The sequence below is a fragment of the Xyrauchen texanus genome, chromosome 43 (genome assembly GCF_025860055.1).
Source record: "Xyrauchen texanus isolate HMW12.3.18 chromosome 43, RBS_HiC_50CHRs, whole genome shotgun sequence".
NCBI classification, from domain to species: Eukaryota; Metazoa; Chordata; class Actinopteri; order Cypriniformes; family Catostomidae; genus Xyrauchen; species Xyrauchen texanus.
Window position 1 is genome coordinate 11,019,994 of NC_068318.1, and position 12,427 is coordinate 11,032,420.

Genomic DNA, 12,427 nt, shown 5'->3' on the forward strand with positions numbered 1-12,427 from the left:
TGCGTACATGAGAAAACTTCGAAATAAACTCATTCTGATTCTGATTCTCTAATTGTGACATTACAAACTGGCCAAGATGAACCCAGAGGAGATTTATTTTCCCAACTGGCCACCAGCACGCAGCGCAAGTTAAGCAGCTTTACGGGCTATGGCAGGATGATAAGTTCATGTGGGGATATGCCCTTGAACTTTTGTCAATGTCCTCGAGCTCATTAGATCCATTGTCCCAGAACGGGGTGAGGATGCAGAGTTTCCTGAGGCAGTCAAGCTTGCCCTTAAACAGGAGGAGAACATCATGGCCTGTGCCTCGGGGGACTTCTAATCTTCATCCCAAACGGAGGACGAGGGAACCCCCCACACGGAAGTGGATGCCTCGCCTGAGCCCAGTGCTGCTGACTGCCAGGAGGCGGAGGCTGCTACAGCAGCTGTGCCCCTCTCCAGGAAGATTAGGAATGCACCTACTCCTCAGTTACTGCCAGCGTCTACAGCCACGGACGCTGTTCCCCTGCCAGTGCCCAAGGACATGGAGGCCATTCCCCTGCAGTGCTCCCGGCTGCCCAGAAGAGAAGGAGAATGGCTCCTGCTCCCCAGTTGCTGCCTGCGCTTCCAGCCATGGAGGACCTTCCCCAGTCCCTGCCAGCGCTCCTGGTCACGGACGCCGTTCCCCAGTTGCTACCAGTGCTCCAGGCCATGGAGGCCATTCCCCATTCGCTGCTAGCGCTCCCGGCCATGGAGGCCGTTCCCCTGTCACTGCCTTTGCTCACAGCCACGAAGGCCATTCCCCATCACTGCCTTTGCTCACAGCCATGAAGGCTGTTCCCCAGTCTTTACCAGCATTCAGGTCCAAGGAGGCCGTTCCCCTGCCGCGGCCAGTGGCCGAGCCTTCCATGGCTCCGACCCCTGAGCTAGTCCCTCCTAAATCCTGTCCAGTGACCACCATCCAGTTCTCTGCCCCCAGTCCAGTGGATGCCATCCAGTCTATTTCCCCCTGTCTTGCGGCCACTGCCCAGTACTGTGCCACCTCTGCCCTGAGGCCTCCTCCCAGGCCGCCAGACCATGCCTCCACCATGAGGCCTCCTCCCAGGCCACCAGACCCCTTTCCTTAAGTTCTCTCTCTGGTTTTCCTCCTTTCCCTCCCTTTCTGTTGTGTTTTGTTTTATGTTAGTACTTATTTTGTCTGTCTTGTGTATTGTTTGATGTTCCCATTTTGGGACACTAGGAGGGATTCCTTTGGGGGGGTGGGGTGGGGTGGGAGGGGGGGGGGTGCAACTGTCATAGCCCTGTTACTCAGTCAGTCTGGGTTTTTGTCTGACATGGACTGTGGCATCATCGTTCCATATCTGTCTTGTGTTTCATTGTCTTTCCTTGTGTGACCGCATGTATTCAGTTGTATTCCCTGCCGTGCGCTCTATGGTCTGTCTTGTTTCATGTCTGGAGTATGGTGTCTGGATCCTGACTTCCTGTCTGGTTTGTTTTCGGTCTGTCTTTTATTGACGTGGGTGCATCATGCTTACGTCATCTTGGCAGCATGCACTCATGTCAGTAGTTTATCTCTGTGTCTAATGAACATGGGTGCACCTTGTGTTGTGCACCTGGGTTGCGAGCTGTCTTCAAGTTGTGCTGAGATTCGGTCACTTTCGTCTAAGATTTCAGGTTTGTGTGTGGTCAAACTCTCATACAGGTGTCCTGTCTTGTTTTTGTCGCCTGTTGTGTGGCATTTGCCTCGCGTATGCTCAGGTTTCGTTTTGTGTGATAATGCATGGCAGTGCTTTTTTTGCAATTGCTACGCATTCTCTTGTCATGTTTGTTGGTTGGCATTGTCGTTTATTGCCTTATTGTCTTAGCGATATGTGCTCATGCCATTCGGGTGTTTTGTTGTCTTGTGAGAGCACGTGGATTTGTTTTGATTCTGAATCGCTGCGTGTCTCTCTGTCTTGCATCATACCCCACCTCCTTGTTTGTCCATTATTAGTTTATTATTCACACTGGCCCTGTCTTGTTAAATTGTTGATTTCTCTCTTTATTTTAGTCTCCTCATGTTTGCTGTCCAGTGCCAGTTCATCTTGTTTCCAGTCTGTTTGTTCCTCTCATGTCTGTCCTGTCAGTCGGTCTGTTTCCTCCTACCCTGGTTCCTGTAGCCCAGTCAGATTGGTCCTGTTAGCGGTTTCCCCAGTCTGGAATATTTACTTTCATTTTTCCCTTTCGGGGTAGTTTATGTTTGTTTTTTCCCCCTTGTGGGAGTTTTGGTTTGTTTTTTAATTATTTAGTATTAATAAATTCCCCGTTTATTTTCACTCTGTGTTTAGGTTCTGAGCCTCATTCTCTGATCTTAACAAATGTAGGCAAATAGTATATAATATAATAATTAAAATAATATAACATTGACCACAAATTTTAGATTTAGTTTTTGATGCACTAAGATTTTAAACCCACCTAAACAAAGCATGAAAATGCCTCCAAACAGCCCAGAGAAATGTAATGCTGTAAAACAAATTTAAACTAAATATTACAGAGTGAAAACTCATCAAAACTAAACATAGGTGAAAAATATTGAAATTAAATTGAAAATAAAACTAAATTAAATATTCAGATCTATAATCACCTTGGTGCCCTCATTTCTTCTCATCATCTTAATGCTTCTTATCTCCATTTTGTCTGTTTAGTGTAATGGTAATTTCAAGCAATCAGTTGTTATGTAATTTGGAGTCAGGCTGATTTACATACACATTAACTGATTAACATATTGTTGATCTTCTGGGACCTTTATCTACACAGAACATAATCCGTTTAATATTTTTGTTTTCCTGCCTTTTTCTAGATGGATCCATAAAGATCAGAAGCAACGGATGATGAAACATACAGAGGACTTAAAATAGATTAAGGAAGTCATTCAGCCCATCTAAATACTCAATGGGAAACTACTTGCTAATCACTTACTGATAACATCAATGAAGTTCTTGTGCCAAAAAAGTTTTTCTACATCACTGGATAGTCATATGAAGTTAAAATTAATGACTTGCTAATGAACAGCCTCCAAAGTCATTTTAACAGAAGCTTATGGACCATAGCTAGGGACTTCTAATGGCTAAACCATATTCTGTGAGTTGTTTTCTCTTTTTGGGTCAACGGGAGCACGGTAGAATGGAGGATCCATTCCAGACATTCTCTCAAGGATCTGTCATTCTACCTCCAAAAAGAATGAGCAATGTTCGCCAGATGGAGATTTGTGCACATTGCTACTGAACTGCTCCAATGGTTCGTTGGACAGAGAGCTGATAGGACCCTGAAGAGGAGGAAGTAACTTGATGAGGTTGAGGAGCCAGGCTGCAGTTTAAAGAGAGGGTAAATTGGGAATGGACAGGACAAGTTTTGAACAAATATTGCTTTTTGAGCTGCAGCTGTTAATATGATAATATAGTCAACAGACAAAACAGAACCAGTTCTTCCTCTTTTATATTAAAGACATACAGTACACTGGTGGATTCAACAAAGCTGCTCAGGTGTAGCCATCTTTTGGCTAAACTTTAGGTATTTTAATGAGACACAGAGATGCACCAACTATATTGAACTGTGTCATCCTTCCTACCTTGTTGTTGAGGTTGTCAGTTATGATGCTTCGGAGAGGTCTACTGGCCTGGCTCTCTCGTGTGGGTGTTCTGTTAGTAGTGATATGCTGTTGCCTTTCCCTTCTTTATGTCATCACTTGTAGTCCCTACGCTGATGTACCCATTGCTGGGAAACACTTGCCCAGGGCAGGAGGGATTGGGATTGCAGGTGGATCAAGCCACCCAGGTTGGGTTGGAGATTCCCCCATTGGCCCAGCCAGTCGGGAAGTGTTCGAGGCCTTGCTACAAGAGCGAGAAGACCAGCACCGGCAGCATATTGCCAGCTTGAAGAAACAAATTGCTCAACTTAAAGAGGCTCTCCAAGAACGCAGCGAACAACTAAAAGGGGTACAAAACTCTTTAGAGAAGACGGTTGGGAAGGGCACAGGGGGCGATGTGGCCGACGACCACAATCATACTGACCTACAAGAGTTCCTGCGCAGCCAGCTGAGACGGGCCGAGGTACACACTGGCGTACGACTGCCAAGCGAGTACGCCGTGGTGCCCTTTGAGAGCTTTACGCTACAGCGTGTCTACCAGCTGGAAATGGGGTTGACCCGTCACCCTGAGGAAAAGCCAGTGCGAAAGGATCGTAAGGACGAGCTGGGCGAGGTGGTGGAGAGTGCACTGCATTCCCTTAATGCCCAAAATCAAGGAGGGGACAAAACGAAAGCCAGCAAAGTCTACACACCATCTGACTTTATAGAAGGTAAGAGTACCTGTTTACACAGTCATACCAGAATTACTTAGTCAATCTCACTGACCAAGTGTTTACTTAAAACAATGGACCATTAGTCTTCCAGGTACACTATGGAAAATGTCTTGTTTAATTTTCCGTTAGAAATTAAGAAGGTTCCATTATTGAGCCAGTGTATAAATAATCTGCATTCTTAGCATACTCTGACTTACTACTGTAAGCCTACAATAAGGATTTTACTTTCAGAGCTGTCAGAAATCCCATTTGATGGGAAATCTTAGGCTTTCGTCATTCATCCTTTACGGAATATTCGTAAACAGAAATTAAGTCGTACTTAATTACAGACGGCAGATGTGCAATTCAGAGGATATACTGTATGTCTTGTAGGACTTTCTTGCTATCAGTGACTCTTGGTGTTGCTAATGGCCAAAGTATACTTAGATTGTCCGTGTTGCTGATCGGAACATGCACAGTATATGTGACGCAAACTTTGCCATCAGCACAGTCAGCGGGGACCGTACATGTGCAGCCCTGATTTTTTTATCACACAGACAGTTCTTGCTGTGCACATATTAGGCATATGCGCCTGCCATTGACTGTACTAAGAGTATTTCAAAGCAGTTGTAGTGTGCATGTGCTTGATGCGTCTGTACTCATTCGCAGTCAAAAGTGTCAACTCTGAACAGCTGAGCACTTGACTGTGTTCAAGATTAGCCTGATGTAGCTAATCAAATCCACTCTGATATAGTGATCAGAAGCAACGCCTGAAAAGTGATCTGAAAACAACAATTTTTTTGCAGTTTAAAAAATGTTTGGAAAAAATTACTCCATGTAGCAATGTGCAAGAGTTGTTCCCATTGTTTTCCACTGCCACTTGTATCAGAACCAAACCAGCTGAACAATGGAGCACCAGGATATCCTGTGATGATGGTTCTGTGAGTTATGATGACTGTACTTAATGAACACATCTGCTGTACATTAAGACCTGTGTCATCTCTGCCATTCCTCCTGAGTGAAGGTGACGCATCTCTGTGTTTATACAGGAAATACATTATTCATGTTGCCATGCACCTTTTCAGTCATAAATAGCTGTGTTCTCTGCACTTGAAACGGGAAGGCTAGAAGTTGGGGTCATGATGAAATTTGCATATGTTTGCATACAAATGTTCAAAAGAGCATTCAGGTAGATTTAATTAACAAGTTAGGTAAGGTTAAGGTGAGACATACTTTAATTACAATAGCATATATTAGCAGCTTTTTAGTTTATGTTTCACTGGCTGAAACTTTTATTACAGAGGAAAAAGTTACTTAGTGTGCCTTTTAATAGCACACCATTTCTTCATAATTTGAGCCTGCTCAGTTCTCTTATTCGACTGTATAATTGAACTGACCCACCGTACTCACATCAACAGCAGAGAGCTCTTAGAGAATCTAAAGAAGAGCCAAGGCCATATCTCAGCCAGAGGGTTCAAGCAGTTCTTAAACTGCGTGTCTGCTCTGAGCAAGACTTACAACTTTGTGTCCAGACACAATGTCAATTTACCCAGCTGTCTTGCTAACTCTGAGCTAGACTGGAAAAGGAATAATAATGTTGAACATTCTAAAAATGTTTGGTCATGGAAAATCACAGACATTTTGACTGTTACATCCTAAACAGAGCTTCAAAACAGGATTTTGCTTCTAAAAAGCATATCTTTTCTAGCCACAAAATTACTCTCCCACTTGTCTCTCTCCCATTTTTCTGAGCCCATTATCCCTGTTGGCTATCTGCATAAGGCTCCTTTACCCAGACCAATATTGTGGTACCACTTTCTGGTTTAGGGAGGATGGAAGATCCCAGAGCACTCTAAAAGGGCATCTCTACCCTGATCTTATGTTACCGATATTAGAAAACTGACATGATTATGTTGTGCAAGTCCATAACTGTTGTTTCTTATTTACTGTAGCTAGAGTTTCAGTGAGGTTGTATTGATTCAAATCACTGCCCTAATGAGCCCTGATTTTACCATGAATGCATTATGCAGATGCTTTCATGGACCACTAGTGCAGAAACGTTATAGTCAGGGATGATAGCCATTAGCAAAGCCGCAGATGCCCTGGTTCCACTGCCATCTCAATGCAAACATCTGTGACAAAGTACAAATCTACATGAAACATAGAGTAACTGAGCTATACTTGTAACTTATGAGCTATGAAAGAGCAACCTCTGTGATCAAGGGATCTGTAAAAGGTTTTGAGTGCTAGTGGTTGCTTTGAAAGTCTCTTTTTCTGTCTACATGTGTATGCAGTATACACGTGCCTTTCTGCATTTGTACGTTTGTGTGTTTATCTTAGTGCCATTTGTCCTTGAGCTTCATTTTCTTTGATTTTTTGCATTGCTTGTGCATGTGAGTGTGTCCATGTGGGTGTTTGGGAAAATCATTCCTTTTCTTCATGGTTCTCAATGTCTTCTTATGGCTGCAGGCATCGCACGCACAGAAAAGGACAAGGGCACACTGTACGAGCTGACCTTCCATGGTGAGCAAAATCAGGAGTTCCGCAGGCTGGTTCTCTTTCGGCCCTTCGGCCCCCTCATAAAAGTGAAGAGTGAGCTTGTGGAGATGGCCAACATGCCCATTAACATTGTGGTGCCTCTTTCCCAGAGAGCCGACAAATTCAGACAGTTCATGCACAACTTCAGGTAACAAATTTTAGGGCCGGTTCTAGACCATTTTGACTGGCGGGGGCGGGGGCGGGGGCAGGGGCGGGGGGCGCTTGTAGGAGACAACTGTATTATACCTTAAATATCCCCTGTACACATATAAAACATAATTTGCTGTTTTAATATTTGCAGACATGTAATTTTTTAAGACAACCAAAGATTCACCAAATTTTTTTAAACATTTTTTTTATTAAAATATATAAACAAACAGGCTCATGACAAATGTTTCCGTTATTCAATACACCCTAACATACTGGTTTTACCAACAAACTTTAAGCCATGTTGCCATGCTGTTCTTTAAAATGACAGTAACATTATTGGGTAAAATGATTGATAGGCTACATCAAGATTTTGGTTAAGAATTGAATCAGTAGGCTATAATCTGCATTTTCAGGTCTTGCAAATGGTCACCATTTCTTTAATAATTTGTAAGCAAATTTTTTAATTCACTAGTTCATTTGAAATGGTAGAGTGTATCAAGTGCATTTAAATGCATGTATCTATCTCAATTACTATGAGTTTAATAAGTTGCATGTATCGTAATTATAAGTGACCAATAAGATGGCTTTAATGTGTTTTTTATCATTATTTTGTCTGTCAGTGTCTATGCACATTCCTTATTGAGCACGCTTGATGTGCGCCTCTTATTGCTATAAACTCAGTTCTCCATTATTGGGTACGTATGTGCCTCTCCCTTGTGATTGGTCTGCCACGCGCTAAGTTTTGATTGATAAATGATGTTGTAAAGAGGACGTTGTTTTTGTTAACTTTCCTATAAACTATTTAGTGCTTGTCTTGCATTGTGTTTGCAATAGAAGCAGCAGGGTTAAATCTGCAGCTTCTTTCTCTCTCTCTCTCTCTCTCTCTCTCTCCCGGTTAGTTGCGCATTTGCTTTTTATTCTTGCACCTGTACCCAACAGGACCAACATTAATCTGTATATACTATTAGGTTGAAGTGAGCTGATGTGGTGGGCTTAGTGTATAAGAGCTGATCTCACTGAAGGTAAGACATTTATTTGGGCTTTAGTGGGGTGGTTTATAAAGGGTTCCCAATTATTTGACATTTTTAAGTGTATTCATAATGAATTTGCCATTGCAGGTGCGGTGTGGTCCTGTATAACACTAGCTGCTGTTTCTTCATACCTGTTTCTTTACATCTGTTCCCGCGTGCTGAGTCATTTTATTGTTTGTTTTGCCAAACTTGTTGCACTACATTTGTCTTGTTTCTGCATTGTACAGCGCAAAACATTCAATTAAAGACAGTGGAAATAATGCCTCATTATAAATTACATAAGTGTTTACTATATATTGATCCAGAAATACAGAAACACTTACAAAAAAAATATTTTATAATGAATGCATGTCATATAAGAGTGATCACTAATGAGTTGGGCTCAGGTATATTCAATAAGGCAGAAAATCAGATCCAGATCGGGTTTCGTGATCATAACATGGGAAATTGCTCTAAAAGAGTAACTTTAACTTACACTTACATTTATACCAGCATGTATAATCCACATTAAGTTGAACTGAAACTGGAGTTGGCAGGTCCAAATATGCTAAACTAATGCTGAACTTCTAACTTATCTCCAAACGTTGTTGGCTCATTAATCTTTTGACATTCAGTTTCTCCTACCTGCGCTCTTTAGTCCTGTATGTCCTCCCATACTCTGGAGCAGACAATTTTACAAAGATATCATTAGCACTATAAGGTTAAATGATATATGACTATATCATACAGGCATAAAACAATTGATCTCAAACGGTCAATGCATGGAACATCTGCAAATTCCACCCACAGCGTTGGAGGTGTCCAAGTTTTCATTCAATAATTCATTCAATTAAAGTGTAAGTTATGCATACAATTTACAAGATTTAGAATGTGTCAATGTTAATTTATTTATTTATATAACAGTGTTTAGGACAGAACATGCAAGGCAGTTGCTTTGAACAAGATCCATACACCAGTGACGTTTTAGCACAGTTTGTGGATTTTTCAGAGGATTTCTTATGAACCACAAGCAAATATTTAATAAATATTGAACTTATATAAGATTTTACCCTGCTAAATTGCAGTCATGATGCATTGATGTTTTGTTTAAATATTTGATTGGTCTATTTATTATTACGTGGGGTCACTGAACTCTCAGTGGAATGGAAAATGAGAACACCACTCTCCGGGCCACTGGGGGGGCCCAGGTCTATTGACACAAGGGCACTGGCTCCCCCGGTGTACCCCCTAGTACCGCCCCTGACAACTCTGTTCATCATTGTTTTCAAATCCTGTTATTATCTGTTCCTTACAGTAGTGATTCCCAAACGTGGGTACGTGTACCCGAGGGATACGTACTGTAAGCAGGTGCCAGGGGTATGCAAAAATAACTGGATTTTGCTTTGTTTAACCTGTAAATCAGAATATAGGATATTTAAGGTGCATTCAGTAATTTTTTCCCCATTAAAAAAGTTTGACTCCTAAAGAAACAAATTGTAATTTTGAAACATGTATAAAATCATGACCACACAAATGAGGAGGACTCTAGTCATATCAGTAACCTTATAAAAGCTGTTTTATTCTACATGGGGAAGGGGCGCCTTCATGGGGGCTGCCATCTTAGAATCACATAACCAGCTGAATACTACTCGCTTAATCTCAGTAACCATTTCTGAACACTTTCACTCTTGGATTAAATGAATAATGTTTTATTGTGAGTAGTGAATTTCTTCAATGGCATTTGTAACAGAAAACTATTGATTTTGAATGATGTTGCATCCACAACACTTGGTATCGCTGTAAATCCAAGATGACATGAGCAAAAAGTTACTTAGTGCACCTTTAAATAAAAATTATAGGGATTATGACTTGGTAAAAATATAGATTTCCAGATTAATCATGATCTTCCTTTAAACAATCTTGATATCTATTCTTAAAATCCCAAGATCAATCTTTTAATATGCAACGTTCAGCACAGAGATCACTTACGTGTTTAGAGTGAAAGTTTGGTTTGACTCGTTCCGTTTAATGTGTGTGTCCAAAGACAAGATCCACGCAATCTATTGGTCATTGATAATGTCTCTTTTAATATCATTTCTGTTCTCTACAGTCAGTTGTTGATGAAAACAACATAAAAGAAACTTTGAATTCTTATAAAGAAGCCTTGACTTCACTATTGTCATTGAACTCATCCACCAAAACAAAATGCTGAACAGCTGGTAGTCTTAAAGAGACAGAACCGTTTTAGCACCGGTTCTACATTTCAACAGGGCCGGCCCAAGCCTTTATGGGGCCCTAAGCAGAATTTGATTTGGGGGGCCCCTCGGTGCCGCCAATATGATTGAATATTGTCAATGCTTGATTATTCGCACACTATAAATCTAACACACCCCTTATCAATTTTATTAGTTGTAGCTGTGTTGCTTACAACATACCAATGTCTGCCTGGCATGATTTTACCCTTCTATGGTTTTAAATGTAACAGTAGCACACCTATATTTACCCAATCCTGTTGATCCTCTGTTACCAGTTTTGTGTACTTCCTAGAGAACAATTAGCAGCAGAAGCTGTAGACGGTATCATTTCTTTTTGAATAAGTGAGCCAGCTCCACTTACATTTTTTCCCCATTAATTAACTTTCTGTTGGTGTAGTGGAAGCTTCGGCCATCAGGTTTTTCAGGGAATGTGAAGTTTTCCTTTATAGGGAGTGGCCCTCTGCTTACCAGATCAGTCCTTTCTGAGTCAGACAGGATAGATGACCACATCACTGCACTACGTGTGTGTGTGTGTATGTGGGTATGTATGAAGGTGAGTGTATGTACGTATATGTATAACTATTTATATTGTATTCTTTTTTGTTTTTTGTTAATTACCTATGTCTTGCTGCTGTTTTTGGTATTGTTTGTATTGTTGTACACTGGAAGCTTCTGTCACCAAGACAAATTTCTTGAATGTGTAAGCATACTTGGCAATAAAACTGATTCTATTCTATTCTATCAGTGGATGCACGTATTGGGAAGTGCTCCTCGCCTGCAGTGGATGGACCTGATGAAAGATGAAAATAATAATAATAAAAGCTAGCCATGTTAGATGTCATATTAGAAGGTAATGCAACTGTCTGTCAAAAACAAAGGCATGGTTTATCCATATAAATATAATGATCTGGGATTGTTGAAAAATCATCATCAGCTGTAGCACTGGCACTTGGGGCAGGTGGCGTTGGTTGTGCCCCACGTCCAAAATATTTCAACAGTGCTCCTAGGGAAGTTTCATAAGAGTACATATTTGACAGAATATTTGACAAAATATGTTATTTTCTCAACACAAATTATTAAACACAACAGCAAGCCATCTGTACACCTAGACAACAACTCTTAATCTATAACTAGCTAATTGAGGCATAATGATATTGGAATATAATAGCAAAGACCCCAAAATGGTAGACTAATGTAAATAATGTTAAGTTGTTATCAGTAAAAATTTTATGGAACAGAAGCTTATTTTTATTACAAAAATAAATACCCAGGAAAGTTATTTTTACACAGAAGACAAAAATTTTTATCTAAAACTAGCTAAGTAATATGTTGTAGGCTACTAATAATATATTAAGATGTCAAGGCTATTTACAGATGATTAATCAAACTTTCCTAAAAAAGAAGATATGCAACATAGGCTATGTTAACTAACAAGCCAGCTAATGTTAGCTCGTAACATAGCCAGCTACTTAATACCTTTATCGTGCTGTTTTTTCTCTTCCTCTGTTTTCTTCTTTTCCTTTTCTTTGCACCAGAGGATATGTCCTTTTTGTGACATTGCTGTTTTGCTGTCTGAATGTGCTTGCATCCTGCAGCCCGTTAACATAATATTGCATTTAATATTGCGTTTTTGTATAATTACCATTGTCCATTGACAGTATAATCACAAAAAAAAAAAAAAAAAAGATGTGCTCTTGGGGGCCCCCTGGTGGCCACCGGGGCCCTAAGCAGCCGCTTAGTTCGCTTATGCCTTGGGCCGGCTCTGCATTTCAATATCAATGCTTGTAAATAGTACAAATACTGCATATAAACAAAAACACGTAGGCCTAAAAATTATTTATATACTGTCTCCAAAAATGATTTTATGAATTAATTTGATTAAATTAAAATGAATGATTAAATACTTGGTACCAAGTTAAAAGGTCCTCTGTATAAATATTAGCACTAGTCTACACTATTTGCAAGTTTCATGGCTTAGTTTTGTTTTTATTTAATTTGTTAAATGACCATCATAACCAGCGACTTCCTCTATTAGAATATTAATGATAACATTAATTATATTTAGCCTTTGGTCCACATCTTTGATTTTGTGTCGATGAAGGGGTACTTGAGCTTTACTAATGCTGTGTGGGTACTGATGGCAAAAAAGGTTGGGAAACACTTCTTTATAGGACTGTC

General features: G+C 40.5%; 1 protein-coding gene across 1 annotated transcript in view; it reads left to right on the forward strand.

The window, feature by feature from the left end:
* Positions 1-12,427, forward strand: part of LOC127635947 (chondroitin sulfate N-acetylgalactosaminyltransferase 1-like) — a 70,294-nt gene that overhangs the window by 31,710 nt on the left and 26,157 nt on the right. The window contains exons 2-3 of the mRNA XM_052116255.1: positions 2,819-4,314; positions 6,766-6,982. Of these exons, the coding sequence (XP_051972215.1) occupies positions 3,537-4,314; positions 6,766-6,982 (995 nt within the window). The 5' untranslated portion in view covers positions 2,819-3,536. The remainder of the gene's footprint in view (positions 1-2,818; positions 4,315-6,765; positions 6,983-12,427) is intronic.